General features: G+C 47.1%; 1 protein-coding gene across 4 annotated transcripts in view; it reads right to left on the bottom strand.

Annotated features, from left to right (window-relative positions):
* The window catches only part of PLS3 (plastin 3), a 51,882-nt gene extending 30,757 nt beyond the window's left edge, over positions 1-21,125 (bottom strand). The window contains exon 1 of one of the 4 annotated variants that reach the window (XM_062006434.1): positions 21,050-21,125. Coding sequence is in view for 1 of the 4 variants with exons in the window: in XM_062006431.1 (XP_061862415.1) it covers positions 20,120-20,233 (114 nt within the window). In the remaining 3 variants the exon portion in view is untranslated. Of the gene's footprint in view, positions 1-1,099; positions 1,202-20,119; positions 20,249-20,445; positions 20,666-21,049 lie in introns of those variants that run through there. The other 3 variants (XM_062006432.1, XM_062006431.1, XM_062006433.1) reach the window with 3 other exon arrangements.
* Between the last annotated feature and the right edge of the window lie 760 nt (positions 21,126-21,885).

The following is a 21,885-nucleotide window of genomic DNA, read 5'->3' as shown; positions in this document are numbered from 1 at the left end:
CCAGGCAGGATCTCCAAGATTTATTTTATCCAGCACTCCTGCAGCCCAGGACTAACTTCTGGTTGGGTGCCTTCAAGCTGCTTTGCCTGCTCTGGTTTAGCAGCTCAGCCAGTGTCCCATACCCTTAAGACAGATGTAGTGGTTAAAGAGATGTGTTCACTATAAACAGCATGCAACCTCATTACTACTCTGAATTTCAGGAGGGTGTGAGAGTCCTCCAGGTGTTGAAACAATTCTTTACAGCCAGATGTTTTGCTGAATAAACACGGGACAAGAGTAAAATATAACTAAGAAAAACCTCAGAGCAACACATTCAGTATAAACAAAATCAGAACCTTAAGAAGCTACACTACATGTGTTTTACAGGTTTTCAGATTCAGCATTTCAGTCCAATATTTAAAAATACTTGGTAGATAAGTGTTTCATCGAGGAGTAATAGAATTTGGAGAGGGTCCACACCAGCTTCCAGGATCAAGTATAGCCAGCCTTCAGCAGAAAACGTAGCAAGCAAGATAAAATCCTCAGTTTGGAAAGAAACTCATGCCAGGCTGGAGTTTACCAGAACTACCAAGCAGCACTCAGAGCCCAGCTTCTCCAGACAAAAGTTAGGTAGCCATAACAGCCTACAGCCACTTCCCAAAAATAGGCAAGTGCTCCTCACACTTTCTGCCAGGCAAAGGCTTCTAACACGTAAGTTTAAGCAGTTCTGCTTTTTAAAAGCTTGCTGCAGTCTGAGATGAGGCAAGACATGCCCCAGACTGAGATATTTGAGAAGGCACACCCTCAGTCCTCACTTCAAAAACTACTCGGTGATGCAAACTCAGTCCCAGCACTGGCTGCTCTGTTTGCATGCGCTGCTCAGTCAGGTGCACAGGCAAATTCCAAATGCAAAACGCATTTAAACCTGAAGTTAACCTTTTCCTTCCGCCTACAGCTATTCTCCTTTACCTCCTACAGCACCGGGACTCGCCAGACGTTTTGCAGAGAAAACAAAAGCACAACAAGTCGTTGCAGCCCATGTCCCGCGTGTGGTCGCACGCACGGCGCCGGGCAGAGCCCCGGGAGCAGCCGGCAGCGTCCCGCCGGGCGAGCCCCTTACCTGCCCCCGCTCCCGGGATGCCGATCGCCCGCTCCCCGGCCCCAGCGCTGCCGCAGCTCGCTCGCCCGCCCGCAGCCCGGCTCAGGGCGGCCAACATCCTCCCACCATCCCCGCCCAGGCAAGGGGAGGTCTCATCCCCAGGGCCAGGGAAAGCGGGATGCCGGCATGTCGCAGGAGATGGTTTAGAAAGGCTGAGGGACAGGCTCGAAGCATCACATACAGACGAAGTGGGGATGAGGGAATCTTCCCCCAGCAACTCGCTTTTGTTCTTTGATTGGTTTTACTGGAAACGAGAGGCAGGGAGATATAAAGCTTTTAGGAAAGCAAACTTTTTTGATTTAAAGACAACCCCAAACATTCTTTTACCTTTAATAAATTCAATGCATTTTGCTTTGCTAGCTCTTGGCTTGTCCAGACAAACAGTGACAGGAAGCTTAGATTTTGATTTATGTACTTGTTTTTGGTATCTCTTTAACATCACCAGAAGCTCACAAACACAAGGATCCAGACTTATTTCTCCTCAGTCCATGCTGGAGGAGGATGCTGCCTGCTATTTCACCCCACAGTTCCTCAAGCTTAAATTAAAAAAGCATCTGAAGGGGTAGCAAATACAGAGTTTAAAGCTAGTCCATAATGTAATATATTGCATTACCTCAACAATTAATCCCTGTCTGCTGTACGTGAAACACAGATAGACATCTGCTACCAACCAGGAAGACACAAGCAATGGGAACATCATGTACTAGGTTTGTTGCTGATGCAATGCAAAGGAGCAGAATCAATCACCAAAAAGGTTAAGTGGCATTTCTGAACTATAATCACATATTTCAGAAATTTCAGTGAGCCCTCCCATAGCTGAGAGGAAAGGATGTCACTAATAAACACAATACTTGAACTAGTAAAGAATTTTAAGAACCTGTGACCATTCTAAAAATTAAAAATATTTGAGCAATAGAGTCATTGGGCTTTCTGTTTGTCTAAAAATTATGTCAGCCAGGAAAATGAGTCTCCTTTCTTGGGCATCATCTGAAAATTGAGCTTCCAGCTGTGAGAATTGAAGAGGTATAAAAAAAAACAAGCATAAGAACCCAAAAACAACCACAATCCCACAACCTGCCAGCTTCCTCAGGAAGGTAAGTATAATGGAAACCAAAAGAGAGGGTTTAATGCCCAGAACTGCATCTGCACCTTAAGAGGAAAGAAGTTAGCTTGAAAAAAAACCCACTTTTGCACTCCACCAAGACCAGGTTGCCTGCTTGTGAGATGGTGTTTAGGGGAAAACAACTTTACTGTGCTCCAGCTTGCATCACATCAGCCCCTGGGTGCAAGGAGCACACCTGGCTGCTCTGATCCAAACCAATGACTCTGTTCATCTTGTGCAGTCCTGGGGCAAATGGGCAACAAAACTGAAGAAACTCATTTCAGGAAGTTTAGTTCCTTCACTTTTTGGCTTACAGATGAGCACATTGCACTATATAAATTCATCCTGTAAGGAAGTGCTAAGGCTCTGGGGCTTGACAGGTCTTGTGGAAAGCATGCCAAAGCCCAGCTTAGTTACAAACTAGGTGGTAACTCCTGCTATCAACAGCAGAGTTGTTGCAGGAGCAATGCCTGCTTTGGGGAGGGAAAAGAGAAACCTCCCCTCCTTGTCTCTGGCATCCATGTTGCTGAGACAGAAAAGCAGGATCTGCATATGTGCAGGTGGCAGATGGGTGCTGCAGAGGCAGACACCTAAAAACCACCAGCACGTGGGTCTTCAGACTTCTCTTTTTTTCAGGTAAGTGTAATGCATCCTACAGGGCCAACAGCTGTGCCAGGAAAGGAAAGGGCCTTGCAAACCACTGTCACTGGTCAGCACAGGTCCTCAGTGGCTCCACCGTGAGGAGATACTCAGCAGGTGCAGGCACAGTGCACATGAAATACCTGTCCCTCCACACTCATAAAGGAGCCCTGGTAGCCAGTTTTCCCACAGCTTTAAGAGCACTCTGCTCACCAAATACTCCAAATCCAGTCCTGTCAGTCCAACCAGCAATTACACTCAAACCCAAAATAGCACTTTGGCAATGCCAGCACCATTCATGTCTGCGTCACGCCCTGGGCCTCGCCCTGCCGGGGTGCAGTGACGGCAGGCAGCGGGCGCCAGCTCCCTGGGCACTCCCAGCCCACTTCCTCAGCACAGCTGCTCACACACCACTCCCCACACCCTTCCAAAATAGGAAGTTTTACAGCCAAGCCAGCATACCAGTGTAGTTCCCTCTTCCTCTCTCTTTAAGAAAGCCTTTAGGGAAGCACAAGATGCTCAAGGTGGTCAGGAGACCCTGCTCAGGCGATGCACCCTCTGCCCTGCACAGAGCACTGGGATGGAGGTTTACACACAAGGACATGAGGAACTCACACGATCCCTCCAGAGCACCATTTGCACAAGGACACCTCCAGCTGCCAGGTTTCACTGGAAGGCTGCTAACACATCTTTGCTCTCCAGAGATGACTCAATAACAGCTGTGGGAGTGGCAGCTGCTGCCTTCCAGGTGATGAGGGAGCAGAGAGGGTAAATCCAGGAATCACTTTGTCCCACTCCACTCACCACTAGCCTCTGGCAAAGTGCTGGAGGAGGAAGAGAACACATCCAAGGCACTGGCCTTCAGCTACAGTATGCTGTGCAGCCCTACAGCTCTCCCCAGTACATCTCACCACCTAGGAGAGAACAATCACTTGCTCCTGGACACCAGATTTTCCTGCCCACTTTTCCACCCCATGCCAAGAGATGCCATGCTGATACTGAAAGCTATACAAGATGACTAATGAAACCCATGGCAATGCCCAAGTCTCTAGGCATGCTACACCAGTCCTAGTGACTTTTGGGAGGAGTTTTGCCTGCAGACATCTCTAGTTCCTACCTAAAAAAGCTGTTTGATGGGATATAACCAGCTCCACTGTCATCCAGCCAAGGAGGTGTAGGGCACATGCTGGCCCTCTCCAGCATCCCCATGCTAGAGAAATTCCCATGGCCAGAGGGCTTGGTCACACCAGCCCCAGGAGATCCTGAGGCAGCAGAGCATCAGCAGACCTTGGTGGGTGTCTGTAAGAGGCAAATGTGGCTCAGCCTGGTGAGCCTGCTCTGGTGCTGCATATCAGGCACTTTCAGGAGCATCCTGCATCTTTAGAAGAAAAAAGGAAAACAAAAACAGGAGAGGGGACAAGGCCACAAGAGCAACTAGCTGGAAGAGAAACCAGGCAACCTAAATAGTCTGCTCCATTTGAAAGAAAACATCACACTTTATGAATCGGGGCTTTGGAGAGCAAAGCTGAGTGTCCAGCCAGCATTCCATTTTGGACTGGGATCAGTGACCATTTACTCTGTGCCAGATGCTCCCTTCCTCCAGTTCTGTTCACATTCTCTTTTAAAAATAAGGATTTTAATGAAATAAGGCAAAAGATGGATGGAAAGGCTCTCCTCTGTGTTTAACACAAATTGAGGTTTTATATACTTCTTCCATTCACCTTCAGCTGTGATCAACTGCAGAGTCTGTTCCACCAATGTAAACAGCTACAGAAAGATTTGACAACTGAGGATGATGCATGTATCCTCAACTCCTCAATTTATTAGTGTTTTTAAAGAAAAAGAGGTCTATGTTTGCTAAATTTCCCCCCTAAAAGCTTCCCGAGATGCTCTTTCGGTGAGCCTGTCATCAGGAAGAAAGCAAGACATTAGTCAGGCTCATGCTTATTTAATAAAAACCTTGCATATGCAATAGAGATTGAAAATTGGTCTTTATTTAAAAAATGCTTGCAAAATAGAGTACAATTCTGCAGTGCAAAACAGTTCTGAGGACTCGCCCAATTTACCCCATCCTCCAACAGCACTCAGCTTAGTAATTAACTGTCTAGTTATTCACAGCTTAGAGCAGGGAGCCATGCAGTCACCAAAAAAAGTCAGCAAGTATGCCCAGAACACCATGCAAAGGATATCTCATGTCTTGCCATTTCATAAGGAAATCGGAGGCTCCACTGATGTCAGCTCCAGGAAATGAGCCACAGGCAGATGATGCCGGAAACAGGCTTTATATTTAGTACTGAGTCACTCACTTTATTAAATTGGAAAGACACAAAAGGTGGGTGTGGAGGGGGGAATACATGGAGGAAAAAAAAAAGAACAAGTTATTCCCTTGAGATCATGGGCAATGGAGAGTCTAGGGGTGGCTGATTTTCTGTAAAAGGAGAGAGAAACCAAAGGCAACCTCTCTGCACTCTCATTGGAAATGCAGATGCCAGATGTGATGCACTTCCCAGGACAGAAGCCAGGGCTGAAAATGCTGCAGGGGTTTGTGGTAGTGTTGGGGTTTGCTCCAGTCAGGCCCACAGGCAGGTCTGAGGGCTGAGCTGGGCATCATCAGTTCATAGAATCATAGAAAGGTAGGAGTTGGAAGGGACCTTTAGAGATCATCCAGTCCAAATCCCCTGCCAAAGCAGGTCCCATCTAGATCAGGTCACACAGGAACGTGTCCAGGCAGCTCTTGAAAATCTCCCAAGAAGGAGCCTCCACACCCTCCCTGGGCAGCCTGGGCCAGGGCTCCCTCATCTCAACAGTTAAATAGCTTTTCCTTGTGTTTAAATGGAACTTTTTGTGTTCCAGCTTCTTCCATTAGCCCTTGTCCTGTCACTGGATACAATAGAAAAAAGTGCTGTCCCAAACTCCTGACACCCACCATTTAGATATCTGTAAGTATTAATGAGATCCCCCTCAGTCTTCTCCAGACTGAACAGCCCCAGGTCCTGCAGCCTTTCCCCATGAGGAAGATGCTCCAGTTCTGAGAGTTTCCCATCCTTTCTGCTACATCTTCTCTGAGCTAAAACAGAGGCTGCTGGAAGGAACTTGGAGCAGAGAATATTTTTAAGCCAGTTTTTCAGCTCCTTCTGACCCACCATGAAGTGCATTTTGCCCCTATCACACCCCAAAGAAAACACCTTTCCTTGGGTGATTACAACTGTATGAGGTGAAGCTGATGAGGAACAAAGCATGCAAAGCAAAGCTGACCTGGGCACAGGGCAGACATCACTGCAGGACACCATCCAAATGCCACCCTCTCCTCCTCCTCAGCTTTTCAGTCCCGTCAACCCATCTTGTTGTGTAGTCAAATGGACATCAGCATAGGGAAGGAGGAGCAGAGCAGAGAGGGATCACCCTTGCATGGCACCTCAGTTAAACCAGCTCAGCCACAGCACAGATCATGCCACTGGAGAAAGGTCTGGAAGGAGGGTCTTGCAAGCACAAAACATACTTTTCTATTTCTAACCTCAGCTGCCAGGTCTGTTCAACAGCCAAGTTGCCTAAGCTATGCCAAGGACTAATCCTCTGCTCACCTGGAGAAGATACTCCAGACAACTATCTACCTTAAGTCACTACTTAAGAAAATAGTGTTTTATACTAGAATTCCACTCTTGTGTAACACAAGTGACTGCCCAAGGCTTCTGAACATTTTCTGACAACATCCAGTTTAGACACATTTACAATGGAAGAGAATAAAGCGTTCACGTGGACTGCATCCTCGTGAAATAAACTTCAGATTAATTGGCAAAAGCTGCAATTTAATAGGAAAGTAGTTCTTCTGACATGCAGGGGGGGAAAAAGTTTTAAGAGATCAAAAAAAACCTCTGAACTGCAGACTGTACCACAACAAATGGCAGCAGTGCAGTTCTATTCACAAGATTTCTATACTCTCATATAAATCTTTTCACTCTGTCAGTGACTCTGAAACTTGAGCAATAGTAATAACTTTTCAAAGTTTTCAGCTACTCAAGACAGACTTTCCCCCTGAGAAGACTCACTTTCCAAATACTAAAATGTAAATGTTACTGAAGCCAAGCACTGGATCTTATTTTGATTTTAGAAGTCACAGCAAACAAGAGCTATCCCTAATCTCACCACCACCGTGACTTCCCTACAGAAACAGCCTGTTATATTAGTAATAAAGTTGTTGTACTCTTCAAAATAAGATTACAACAATAGAAAGGATGTGGCTTAAAAAACACATCCGTGGACTGTAGCAAGAATGGCAATTATGCAGAATCAGAGGTCAGGAACCACTTGAATATCTTCCACCTATACGCAAGAAGGGGTTATACCACCGCAGTCACAGCCTGCTCTGACCAGCAAATGGACATTCACCCACATGTTGACTAATGTTGAGACCAGTCTGCTGCAAACAACTCATGGCTAGTGGGGAGGCTGTGGGAAACTGCCACTGGGGGGCCCTTTGGTCCCACACAACCCACCTGCAGTGAAATCTGACCAGGAGAAAGGTGCTGGGCAGGGAGTCAAGGCTGAGCTGGTACAGTCACAGACCAACCTGGGCAGCAGGCTATGCACTCAGCTCAGCCTAAGAGGATCTTTAAGGAGTCACTGGTGTCCCATCTGGATGTCCTGCTTGATGCTGGAGGTAGAAGATTTTGGCATGAGGCTCATCATGTTGTGCAAGTGGGCCTAAAAATTAAGTTGTGTTGATTAGTCCAGAATCTCATATCAAGGGACCTTGAAGCTTTGCCTGGTATTTAGCTCGTGCCTGAATTTGTTGGCTTTCCCCATAACTGCTCCTTTTTGTCTCAGATACCAACAGAAAATCTTCTGTAGCATGGACCTGCTGGAGGGGGTAACTTCAGGGGCTCCCACAACTACCACACTCTTTCCAGATATGTAGAAAGGTGAGGTAGCAGATTACAACTCACACATACACTGCAAGTGATCACTCAGAGCCTTCAGGTGCCTAGAGTGCAATCTTCATCATACACCTCATTAGTGCTAATTAGTAAGCTGTCTCACTTTTTCCAGGCCATAAAAAATATCAGTCACTAGTAGCAGACTGGTTTCTATACTGTGAAGCCAGTCTTTGCTTTGACTGCAGATTTCTTATATTCCCAAGTCTGCTGCTGAGTTTAGTGCTTTATGAATTAGTATTAAAAAAAACCTGCAAACTCTCATCTTTCCAAATTCAAAAGCAAACTCAATATGCATCTACAGATCCTACACAAAGCCAGGACTAAGCAAGGCAAGGTAGTTCCTGGAAGGCTAGAAGAAACTTGTCGATAAGGAGGATCTGCATCTGGGAACACCACCACTACATGATACAATGGATTACACAAGCCCAAATGCTGATCCAGAATATTAGCTGAGTGCTACATGTGAAAGGGTAAAGTGCTGAACAGAAGTGCAATACTTCACTCTATGCCAAGGTGGTATCAACCCAATGCACAGTGCCTTAATTGCTAAAGTGAATTATTGACTGATACTGGTTGCAAAGGCTCTTGCATAACAGGAGGTTTCAAGGCCATTAGTACAGGGCAGAATCTTACTCCATTTCATGGCTTTCCATCTCAAGACCTTCAGAAGACAGGGAGCAAAGGGACTGTCTAAAACAACACCTTATAACCCAGAAAAAGGGTGTATACTCCTTAGGGAAAGGGAAGATGGGGAGGGAGATATAAGAGGTCTTGCCATTAGCAATGGATCTAACTACATTAGGCTGGCTGATGCCATACCCACCTGTCCAGGAGAGCTACAGTAACTTCCAGCAGCTTCTTAACTGGGCAAAAGCAATGTAAGTTTTCAAAAAGAAGTCTGATCATGCTGCCTTTGCTTGAGCATTTGGTTTAAATAAAACAGTGGCAAGAACCCAGATGGAAATTAGATCAACAAGAACATTACAAAGGAATGGGCAAGAGAAGGGCAGGGGCAGAATTGCACTGGAACCTCCCATCCGTGTCTCCAAGGAAAGCTTAGTCTAGACCTTGGCCAAACAGTGCAGAAAGGAACAGGCTAAAGTTTAGGTCAGACATTTATTCAAAATATATTCAGTTTTCAGAAGGCTCTGTTTTTCCTCCCTCCTGATGGAAAGGTGAATTCTACCTAAGTAAGAAACTTGCTTATTACTTCTAGGAGCACAGAAAACACAAACACATTTGTAAAGGTATTTCCCATTGTTTTCTATTGATCTCCTTCAAAATGTTTTCTCAGAAACAGTTCTCAAAAGCAAGGCTCAACCTTCTTGCTTGTCTGCACAATACTGTGCATAACAGGACAACTTTACATACACTTACAACACCCCATGTATTCCCTAAAATAAAGTCCTCACAAGCTATTCTTGGAGGCAAAACATTTTGAGCAGAATTCAGGAGGAAAATGCTTAATTGCAGTATTGGTTTGTAACTTACTTCCTCCATTTCTGCGACCAGCTGGAGACAAGCATCTTGTTCTATGCTGGGTCAAGCAAATGTTTAACTACAGGATTTATAGAGGAATATATATATATATATGCATATACCACTGCAGCTGCTCAGCAGTTATGGCAAAAGGCAAACACTGTTTTAACCCAAGGAAAACAGTGAGAGGCTGAAGTATCAGCCTGCTCATTAGCGCCCTGCTGCAGAGGCTGCAAGGCAGGAGAGCATCCAAGTCTGTCCCTGGGATGAGACTCAGCATCCTGGAATCTCAAAACCACAGCTGTGCTCCAAACCCAAACAACGCTCCACAGACCCTTCCTGGCTGATTAGCAGGAAGGAGCACAAGATTGCGATGGCAGCATAAACAAGGACCCAGGATTTATGATCCTTCAGATGCAAGCAATGGAGCTGAAGCACTGCTTCACAAAATATGAATGCCAATTACAGGGATGGGTAGCTTGAATTCAAGTTTCCACTGGGTTAGCGTGGTTCTGGACACACTGAAGGCTTTGGTGCTCACCCAGCAGTTTCTCCTGCCGGGAGAGGCTGTGCTGAGCACTCCCAGAAAAACGGAGACAGTGACTGTGAAAACATGGGAACTCACCCACCAGCCCCATGCTTCCAGCAGAGCAGAGTCAAAGGCAGCAAATCAGTCCTACTGTTTGTGAAAGTAGAGCAAGACACTCTTCTACCTCGTAGCATTGGAGAGATAGTGAGAGAAGATCAGCAATCCCTCTCACCTGTAATTCTGAGCATGGCCTGTTGAGCCTCTGCAGCTAGGGCTGGGACACATTAGCAACATTACTGGGGCAAAGAGCAATACAAACCTTAAAGAAACGCAGTCTGATCAAATTTAAGAAGACACACACACATTGCTACTAATAGGGTAACCCAAAGTGCTATCCCAAAGTGCTCCAGTCTCCAGTTTCCATTGGAAATTAATGAGTACATCAGAGATGGGATGCTCTTATGAAGCAAAACCACCACTCTATGTTGACACAAACTGCATCACCCCTTTCTGAGTGATTAGTGTGTTAGTACCACCATTTCTGGCACTAACAAAGCAGAGCATTAAGTGGTACTTCCAGCATGCATCTCACTCAACCAGTCAGCTCCTGCAATGCGAGCTGCAAAGACACTTTGATGGAAAGGGCATATAGAAAAAGCAAGACTTTAGCTATGGTTTTCCAATTCCAACACAACAGGCAGGGAAGAACATGTAAATGGCACATAGGCAATTGTGCAACCTTGTTTGAGCAACATCACACTGCACATCACTTTTCATCTAATCCACAGAGGGTACAAGCTTCTATTACCCAAGATGTTCAACCTGCTCAGCTCTGAAAAGTCCTAAATTCATTCCTAACATGCTGGCAAAAAATCAATCCTATATACATAAATTGAGTGGGAATCACATGCCTTCCTATTTTCCTTCTATTGTCAAAATACTTTTCGTACATCAATGTTCAGGAAACAAAAAGGCAAGGGAGACTAATTCATTTTTTCCTCCCTAGCAAGACAGTTTCCCTGTCATCTGGAGCTAAGGCAACAGAAGCAGTTCTAGCAAACAAAACTCTGGCAGGAGCTGCACTAATGGGACCTGGGTCACAGGCAGGACTACCTACCACATGCCAGAGGTGAACCCTCCCCAGCTACTGCACCAGCGGTCACCGACATCTCCAGCAAAACACATCTCCCTCAACCACAGCCTCATCCAGCATCTGATACCAGAAACACCGATACAGGACAGCAGCACTTCTGATGTTATTCAGCCTGTCCCATCCCCCAGAGTACCAGATTTTCTTCTTTAGGCTTTTTCTCACACCAGTGTTCTGCAGGTCTTTCCTTGTCTTGACCTGACCCTGCAGCAGGCAACAGCTCTCATTGCCTGGTATAAATACAGGAACTTAAGACAATTTTAAAAGCAGCCTAGTTAGCAACTTTGTTTTTCTGGAAAAATTCAGTTTCCTTTAGCAAAAAAAATGGCTGTAGTAAAGACATAACCACAGGAGTCAGCTTTTACACTTTAAGAACTTCAGATAGGAACAAACAGCCCCTTCACTCATAACTACAGTAAAAGCACACAACTGAGTTAGACAAAGGCTGAAAGCTCTGTCCCTAGGCTTTGGGAGAAACAAAATCCTCCTACAGCCAGTTCTATGACTGTTTACAAAGGTTTTATAAGAGAGACAATATTTCACATTTTTAAGTGTTTTTACAGCCTCGGTCTAGGATAGAAAAACCTGAAACAGAACAGGCTAAGGCTGAGTCTACAAAACCTGAAGAGACATTTGAGCAAGGTCACATAAACCATTCCAGGCCCACTGAGCATGACAGTGACAAAGAGTTGTGACACAGACAACAAGCTGAGCCTCTCTGCCCTCCTCCTGTCACACTCTGCTCCTCATTTATTCCCATCCCAGCCCTAAACAACCGCAGAGGCTTAAGGTTAAACTGGAGGCTTTTGATTGCTTGGCAGCACGATGTCTGCTTCCACGTGCCCAGTGCTGCCCCTCCCCATGCAGTAGGCAAGAGCCTGCAAACAGCTGGCAATCCCTACCACACTGTAAAATAACTTGCTGCCTCACAGTAGACAACAAATTAAACAAGGCAAGAAGTCAACAGTTGAGGTTTACAAGGCATCAAACAGATGCACAGGACAAAGAGATCCTCTTCTGCTATCCCATGGCCAACCACTCGGACTTGCCTGAGAAGTCTTGGGTTTGAGGCTTGGCTTTTCCAAGAGGCAGTGAGGGAATGAGATCACCACACCAGATACCAGTCAGCTCCTTGTCCTTAATGTTTTTTCCTGTTTTATAACAAGAGGGAAGAATGTGCAGCTCAGGTCTGCATGGACAAGATTGAGATGGAGGTTGTGGGGCAGGAACAGTCTCCTGGCTCTTGAGCTGGGACACACTTAAACTGGCAGCCTAACACAGTCCCAAAACGTTGCTGTTCCTGCTGGGCATCAAAACACTGGTCAATATGAAGGCAGGAAGATAAAAGGCTGTGTTTTCAAGGCCAGGATTGCCATCTCCAGTTGAATACATGGCCTCCAGCCACTGGAGTACCACACGTGCCCTTTCTCATCCAAGTCCTTGCCAAGCTCATAAAACGATGTATTAGAGTAAATGCAGGAAGCACTTGCCTGTATTTTCAGCCAGCTAGAGCCCTGTCCTGCCTTCCTAGTTATTGATCTAGGAGTCTGCTGGACTTTCCTCTGTGAAAGCACCTCCCCATCTAGGAACCTCTTCCACCTCTAAACACTACCCTGAGAGGAGCCTCAGGGTCTTCCTGCCACCCATGAGACACCTCACTCTCTATCATGCCAAGATGTTACCATCACAGGTAACAAAGCCTTAGAGTTCTGCCAGTGTTTTGCCTAAGCCAAGATAGGCATTTAAGGAATGAAAAGCCTTTACTGCTTCCTGCCCCAAGGCTCAGTGATAGGACATCCATTGATCTCTACATCCCACCCAGCCATCTCTCTTCACCAACAAGGATGGACCAGAGACTCTTTCCAGGCTGCTGGACTACAGAGCCTGTGGACAACAACTCTTCCAGGTCCTGCAAGAAGAATGGCTAAACCTTTATTCAGTACCCACAATAACTGCATGGCTGTACACCTCCCAGACACCAGTCACTAACCTTTTTGGATGAGTTAGCAGCAAACAAATTTTCTGGTGTATTTAACAGCTGAAGGGCTTCCCATAGCTGCCAGTGCCCCAGAAACCAAGATGTGAACAAGTTGTGTACAGTTTTCAGCCTGCTGAAAAGAAAGGCTATTTTTAATCCAAGCCTACGTAGGGTGGAGCTCAGTCTCCAACCAGGCCAAAAAGCCACTATAATCCACAAGACCAATGTCTGGCAACCTTTGCTTGCAGGCTGATGTCTGTTCTATTTTGGGGATGGGAGGAATTTAGAATAAAAAGATATATAAATTAAAAACAAAGGAGGCTATGAAAAGTGAATAGAGGGAAGGGCCAGACTTATCCTGTGTATTTTGGTCTAAAGAACAGGGCTCCAAAAGAACACATATATATCAGAATTGCTTTACTTTCCATTTCCTACAGCAGTTCATGAAGTATCATTTATAACACAGGCTGAGAAGAGTGTAGCTTGGGTATACTTTCTACAGGAGGAACAGCCAACCTGTGGCTCCTTGCACAGCAGTGAGATCCTTCAGAGCATCAAGCAGAAAAACGGTCACCAGTCACAGACATAGCACTCACATGCTAATAACAGAAGGTTTCCTATCTCAGAAACCAATGGAACAAATGTTGGGATACCTTATTGTCTTGTGATGTTGGGACTGCAAAAAAAGGCAAAGCAGAGCCACCAAAGTGAACTGAGGATTGGAAAATAAGAGAAGTTTTGCTCATTTAAGGTTTCTGGCCATCACACAATCAACTCGTTAACATTAGAGATGTTTTGTATGCTCTCAGCATCTAAATGAGCCCAAGATCACACAGACTTCCTACATAAACACATGTCTAGTTTTTATTGGTTATAGGCACTGTCTCAACTTGGCATTCAAGCCAAGCCAACACGGTCATTTACTTCACCATTTTAATCCCACCTTCCTTGCCATATACAGGTCATTTGTCTAAAAGAAGGTACTTACAGCCTACAGCTTCTCTCACTGTCTTCAGATGCCATTCTAACATCCATCCACCCATCCATAAACTGTGAAACACTCACATAGACATTGCATTTTTTGAGCTCCTTCTTCAACTGACCAGAGCTGGATTACTAATTCCTTTACAGAAGACAGCAACTACTTCTGTCAGAATGCAAAAGGACAGAACAGAGCAGACAGTACACTGGGCTAGGTGGAGCACCAACAACACTGAACCTCAAGCACTGTTGTCATTTCAGTCATAGACTTCTTGGGAAAAAAAGGCCAACACTTAAGTTCAACCTAGATCTTATAAGCATAGAAGCAAGACTAGATGCTGAATGCCTCTTAACACTAGATAACATGTTCCTAGCCAACATCACTTCTTGCTTCCTTGTTCCACCCGAAAGTGACATTACCAGCTACCTGCTCTCTCACTTCCATCACTAAGGGCAGCATGTCATAGGGAAAAAGGGTAGTATTTTCAGCTTTAAAAGGAAAAACACAACACAACAAAAAAAGCTTACTTCAAAACACCAGAAATTACAGCTCCTGCAGAGACACTACACCTTATCTTCTCTTGAACATCACAGTAATGGCTTCTCTTCACAGTTATGCAGTGGGGACTCCCAGCAGCATCTGTGAGCTGTCACTCTTTTTACAGGAACAAAAAACCTACTGAAGAGGCAAGAAAAACAGCTGTAAGCACTTCAGAGAAGGAAATGAGACAAGGAGCCTGGTTAGAAGCATATGGCCCATATGGATTGACATGAGCAATCGACAGCAGCTCTAACCAGAGCTTCCCATCTCAGACAGTTGCCTTGCTCCCCACATCCTCAGATGCATGTCAAACCAGTAATTATTTTATTTCTTCCATGCTGATTCCCAAATGTCAGTAGTGCACAGGTCACCACACCCACAGGGACAATCCAGATGCTGCAGGAGCCAATTTGCCCCAGGAATGTGCACATCACAGGACACTGGATGGACCAGCCAGCACAGGCAGACACAAGGAAGGGGACCCAAGGCAAGCAGCCCATCTGCCAGGAATGCTGCATTTACATGAGCAGCAGTCATCCTCCTGGCTCACAGCTGCTGAAAGGTGGAGATAAACTAACAGAAATCAACCAGCAAAACAAGCTGAAGGGAGAGAATGGTTCTCAATAGCTCTGTCTGTTGATAGCAACTCTCCTGCGGACAAGGAGGCTGCCTCTTCATCACCACACCACTCACAAACATAGTGGCAAAACCTGCTTCGAGTAGTCCAAGCATTAACCCACAAAACCCAGACAGGAAACACTAGTTAAGAGAAGCACACATGATAATAATTCTTCCAAGCGGGCCAGACAGGACTTGCTTGTCATTCTTAGCATTTTTAATCTATTACCAAAAATGCCAACAGATTACAGATTCCCAAGAGAGCAGCAGGTGACTGAGTGCACTGGCCATGCACAGCACTGGCTGCCACAGCTCAGTATCATGTCCAAGGAGGTCCACACTCCTCCAATGGGACTAGACCTGCCAGATGAGGGTAGATTGGGCCAAACTATCAATCCTGCTGTCCAGGCAGCACTGATGTCAGGTGTACCCACCACAGGGAAGAGCTTGATTACCTCCACTGCCACCACCTCTGGATCAAACAATGTGGTATTAGCAGAGGACAAATGGACATTTCCTCTCCTCCCACCCCACTCACCGGCCCTTTTAAGTGGAGAATTCTGTCTTCCAGCTCCACTGATTCATCACATTTTCTTCCTCAGCTGGTACAAGGAGATAGGTTGCTCTTTATGTGGCTGGCAGATCCCACAGGGTACACCACAACCACCTTAATCACACAGGGGCACAGCAAATACTTGAAATCTCAAACACAGCACCTGCTGCCCAGAGTTGGGCTCTGCAGCCACAAACAGTCATGAGTCTCATCTTATGGCTGTAACCAAATCACCTATTTGATCATCAATTAAAAGGGTGGGCACTCATCACCCTTCACAGGCAGCATGCACTCATTGCCACAGCACACTCACCCCAGGAGGTTTGCTGGTGCCATGTGCCAAGGGAGAATGGGTGGGCAGGGAGCTGCAGCACAGTGAGATGGGGCAGGAGGATTTCTGAGAGCTGGGATTCCCCATCCCCAAGCTGAGAGCAGAGTGTGGCAATGCCACCCAGCCAGGCTCGTGATGCTTGCTGGTAGAGCCGAGGTAATCTACACCTAACCTAGTCCCTCACTTGGGAAAGGGGTTTGCACAAACTAGGTGATGAAGAGGTGTTATCAAAGTCTCTAGTTCAGAAAAACCTGACCTAGAGGCAGGAAGAACATCCAGGACAGGAAACACTAATGAGGATGTTCAGGTGATGCCTGACCCATCACCTACAACTTCAGCATGGAAGAACACTAAGTAGGCATCTGGTAAGACTGAAATACTAAATGCTGCTGTGACTAAGCACCACCTGCCCCATATCCAGCTCCCAGCACAGATCATACCACAGTTATCTACTTTTAATTCCCTATCAACCAGCAAATCCAACAGAGACACCAAACAGGAACATGCAGAGCAGGGAACACAACAGCAGCACATTCATGAGCAGCAGTCACACAACTGAAAGACATGACAGCTGCCCAGTCACTGTCAGCTGAGTTGCCCCTTCTCAGAGGACTCAAGGATGGCCTGTTAGCATCATTTCTCCCAGCCACACGATCTAGAGTCCAGATGTCAGACCAACACCCAACTGCCTTCCATCATGAGATCACACCTCTCACCCTTTCCAGCTACTCATCTACCAGCAGCAAGAGTAGCAGGTACCTTTGGGCTGGAAAAGGGCTTTAATGGTACAAGCAGGGAAAATTGGTTCTGTGATAGAACCTGAGCAATATTCTGGAATTGCCTGAGGGGAAATAGTCATTCCATACATCCCCCTCATCAGCAGTGCTGAAGGCAGAGCTCAGCCAAGGCCTGCTCATCACAAACACAGCCTCTGCTGCTTGTGCACAAATCCAGCTCCCAAAGCACCAACAGGAATGCATGTGACAGATGCCTATCAAAGAGTTTGTGGACCAGAGACAGGAAAGAGAAAGGTGATATTGTGCCATTCATTCGAGTAAGCCAAGAAACACTGATTTAGTCCAACCTTGCATCACCCTTGGTAAAAGAGTTGGTCTCAATTTTGCAACATATTTGAAAAGACATTCAGGAATGTTTCACTCTGCATATGCATGAAGATTATTTGGGAAACGTTTTAAATTCAGTATTTACCTTTCACATAGATCCTGTACAAGTTTCTGGATTCATGTTTGTCTTTTTTGATGTAATAAGCAACTTGAACTTGTCCATGAGCTCAATGTCCAAAGAGATGCACAGAATACTTAATACACAATAGCACTTAGCTCAAAATGTGCTGAGTATGCAAAGGTCAGTAATTAGTTACTAAATATTGACACAGCATATTGTGGCTATTCCCAATATGAGAAGGAACTTCTCTGTAGTAACTAACAAGTTAAAAATTAATATCTGTTATTACACCATGCAGGTTGATAGCTGAGCAGCCACGTGTTTAAACAGCTGTCGCCAAGAGATGAGAATCTGCTTTTCTGTGCTGAATTACTGCTCATGGAGGCAACAGTAACATTCAAACCTCAAACAGTAAACTGTGTTTCTTTTGGTGTTTATTGCTACTCTGTGGCACACAGGTAAAACCCAAGTGGTGGCAGCACAAATGTCACCTGTCCCACTCTCTGCCAACCCCAAAGCAACACCATAGATGGTGACATCTCTGTCCTTCCTTCCTCACATTTGCTTTCTAACACTCTTGATCAGAAGCATTGCCACGTCCCTGCACAGGGTTAACCTGCCTCCCAGCACAGCAGGTCAGAGCCACCCTCAAGCACCACGGTGGGACACCAAGAGTGAGCCGGGACAGTGCTTTGCAGAGCACCGTTGGCTGGATCTACACCAGGAATAACACAAACAGGCCAGACACTGCTTTGCCTCACTTCTTCTGCCACAGGCACATCCCAAGGCAGAATAATTAACCTAACAGGGCTGTACCTAACGAGTGACAAATGTCCCCAGAGGATTCTGGGATACAGCACTCAGCAGTTTTATAAAGGAAAGAGATGCAAAACACTGTAACGTAAAAACCAAAGCAAAACAACTGAAGAATGTCCTCTAAAGCAGAACTCACTGGGTCTTTGGTTTTGCTGAAAACACAGCCCCTTTGTGTTTCACCACCTATCATTTAATGCTATGTAAAACAGGTTGCTACCAGGAGCACAGGGTATGTTTGTGATGAGATGCCACACAAACTACTACCACCTGAAATATCACCACCAAGACCAACCCATGTGCTAAATGAAGCTCTTGCAAGAGACCAAGTGTATCTGATCACTACCATCTATTTCCATAAGGAAGTAGACTAAAATAGAGAAAGATGATGGGCACAGTCTCCTGAAACTCAGTCATTTATGTACAAAAAGCATTTCTCTTCTAGTGATGCTTTATACTATACACATTACATACACACCACACCCACTGAGACTCCAAGGAGTGAAGCACTTACAAAGACAGTAGTTCCAAGAGGAAATTTACCTCTATTTAAGCTATTCATAAGGCACTTGGATCATTTTGTTCATTGGCAGCTGCTTAAGCAAAAATACTGAATTACTGCCCCTAACATCCTTTTTAATCAATCGAATAGCATTCTCATTTGCTTCCTTTAAGTCTGGTGTATTTCCACTCTTCCAGAGCCTGATAAGTTGCTGCACTAGAGAGACAAGTAAACACAGGAAAGACTTAGTACATCTTGCATGAGTGGATTCAACAGCAAACCCATTTAACGAGGCTGCAATTCCTTCACTCACCATCCTAATCTCACAACAATTGAAACCGGGAGCAGAGAAGTCAGTAAAGGAGCCTCAGGGGAAGGAGCTCCTCTGCCTTTATCCCAAATCTGAGCATCCAGCAGACGAATACCTAATGAAGTCACCAATCCCCAGAGCTCTCCCCACTGTGAAGCTAATCTAGCCAAAACTAGTAAATAGGTTTCTGGAGTTGTGGGCATTCTTTAATCTGGGGAGATGTTTGCCTGCTTTATAGGAGGGGAAACTTGGTCAGATGAGCTTTGATAAGAGAACAAAGACCCTGGTTAAGCGTAATTCCTTACATCTACCATTGAATAACTGAGTTTAATAATCACGTTATGATCTCTTAACCCAGACAAAGAATGAGTAATTCATCTTTCACAAGCAGAGAATTCCTTCAAAGGAGCTTGGTTACAACCAAGCAACATCCTCAAATTGTTAAGCTTTTGGCAAGATTAACAGGCTGTGATAAAAGAAGTGTTTCAAAAAGATTTCTCTTACAAAATTATTTTATAACACACTTTTAGAAGAGGTTATTGAGATGTGAACCAGATTTGGAATCTAAGCTCTCTGCTTGCACACACCCCACAGAAGGCCACCAGACACCCTCGGGGCAGAAATCAGCGGCACAATATTGCACCCAGGGGACTCGCCTTGAGTCCACTAATCCCCCCTGAAACACTGCCCTCCACTAACAAACTACCAGCAGCTCCTCTTTGAACAAGACTTCTTTTCAAAACAGATTGAATTTCTATATATCACTATGCACAGCACTAACATATGTTGATCTCTGTAACTATTCCCTCTTTATATCCAGGTTCCAGCTGTTGTCTTCTGACCAAGTCTCCCAGCATTAAGGAGTTTTTCTTATCAGGTTACCAGGCCTCACTGGAGAAGCCACAAGTGTTACTGCTTGAACAACGGCTCCAAGTTCTCATGCAAAAGCGATTTATCTGAGATATCTATTATCTTTTATAGTCTCTTTTACAGGCTGACCAAAAACAGGAAGCCCAGCTCTCGTGTGCACATGCATTCCAGTGGGATTGTGTAACAGCAATAACAACCTCGAAGGCTGATTCAATGGCTTTTGCTCAGAGCTATACCAACAGGTCTCCTGAAAATACATGAGTTCAAGTGATGATGCCCTGCTTGAAGGTATGGATGCTACTGCAGAGCAGACACACGCAGCCTGTCCCAAGTATTAACGGGAGGTTAGATTTCCATCCACGTGTCTCACCACCGTTTCCACTCAGAGAAAAAACCTACAACCAGACAACAGCCTTGACTGCAGAGTCCGAGCAGCAGGATTTGACGCTATCCATTAGATACTTACAGTCAGTGTCAGAGTGTTCGAGCCTTTCCTATGCAAAGGGAAGTCTAAAGCTTCACCTCCTGAAGAATTCCCTGTCCTTCCCCTTCCCTCCGAAGGCTCCCAACAAGAAGTCATTGTTCAGGGGAGCGGGGTGACACTTCCTCTCCCCGTCCAAATTAGAAATGTATAAAAATAACCCCCCACAGCTGTCCCGCTAATTCATTTTATTTCACCCCGCTTCAATTAGATGAAAAGTCGGCTCCAATTTCCTCACTTGTTATGCATTTGAGAACACCATCCTGCACAAAAGATAAACGTTAAATGCAAAGCGAATCCCTTTTAAGTACCGCTCTGCGGGAGCTCGCAGCGGGGACCGGCACGTCCCCTCCCCTCCGGCCGAGCTCCGCTTCTACCCGCTCGCACAAAGCCCGAAGTTCCGCAGCGGTCGGGGCTGTCGCTGCTCGCCCCGCTCCATCCCGCGCCGGAGCCCACGGCCCGGCCGCACCGACGCGCGGACAGCGGCCACGGGGACGCGCATCTCTCGCTCCCGCGCCGGGCCCGCTCCGGCTCAGCCCGGGCGGGGAAGTTTTCCAGGGGAATGAATCAGACAAGTGCCTTTCCGTCGCGGCAGGGAGGCTGGAAGGGGCGGCCGCAGCGGACACGTACTCCGGGTCCTGGCGGGCACCGCTCCGCGCCCGCTGCCCCGCTCCGCGCCCGTCCCCTTGTCCCGGGACCCCGGCAGAGGCAGCGGCGCGGGGCCCCACGGGCAGGGCGCGGAGCGGGGCGGCAGCGAAGGCCGGGCCGGGGCCGGGCCCCGCGGAGCCGGTCGGCGCCTCCTCCCGCGCCGCCACCGGGATGCTCCGCCCGGCCCGGGCACCTCTGCCCGGCGGGGCGAGCGCCGGAAACTTTGCCCAAGTTGGAAGCGTGCTGCAAGAGCCCTGAAGTACTCACCGCCCCTGCGCCGTGCCGAGCCGAGCCGCGCCAGCCGTCCCGCCGCGCTCCCCGTGCCCCAGCCCCACTGCCCGCGCTCGGCGCGCCCCGGCCCCGCCGCCCCGGGCCGATTGGGCCCCGCGCCCGCCCATCACGGGCTCCCGGAGCGGCGATTAGGCGGACGTGGAGTCAGTCAGGGCGGGGCGGAGCTGTGGGATCGGCCGGGACGCGCCCCGTCCGCGCCGGGCTGCTCTGCGCTCGCTTCCCCTGCCTTGCCCTGCGGCACCTCTCGTGTCCTGCACGTCTCTCGGCTCCCGCCCTGCGCGCATCTCCCCTGCCGTGCCTGCATTCCTCCTGACCTGCAAGCATCCTTGATTCTCCCCCTGTATGCAACTCTCTTCCAAGCAGGCATCTCTTCTTCACTACAAGCATCCCTGTGTCCCTCCTGCCCTGCATCCTTTCTCCCATGCGTGGGCAGCTCTGGCTCCTTCAGCCCTGCCACGCAGACAGAGGAGCTCTGGACGCCCTTCACAATCTCCCCTTGTCTCCCCTGAAGCAACTCCACTGGGTGGTTGCTGAAGATGCCCAGAGGAAGCTGGTGCTGGTGGGCACACTGGGCAAAGAGCTGCCCGCAGAGAGGAGTCAGGGGCTGGTCCCAAGCCTGGCTCCCACAGGGACCAAGTAGGGTGTGAGTGCCTGGGCCCTTGCATGCCTGTACTCTGCTTCTGGACAGAGACGATTGTTACAGCTTTTCCCACCCACCTGGACCCCAGTTGGCCAGTTTGGGAGAGGTGGCCTCATAACTGTCCTAATTTCTATGTTTGCCACACAGACATTCATGTTGAAAATTGCCAGAA

This window comes from Colius striatus, chromosome 13, assembly GCF_028858725.1.
Source record: "Colius striatus isolate bColStr4 chromosome 13, bColStr4.1.hap1, whole genome shotgun sequence".
Classification (NCBI taxonomy): Eukaryota; Metazoa; Chordata; class Aves; order Coliiformes; family Coliidae; genus Colius; species Colius striatus.
This window is presented reverse-complemented; position numbering and strand designations above follow the sequence as displayed.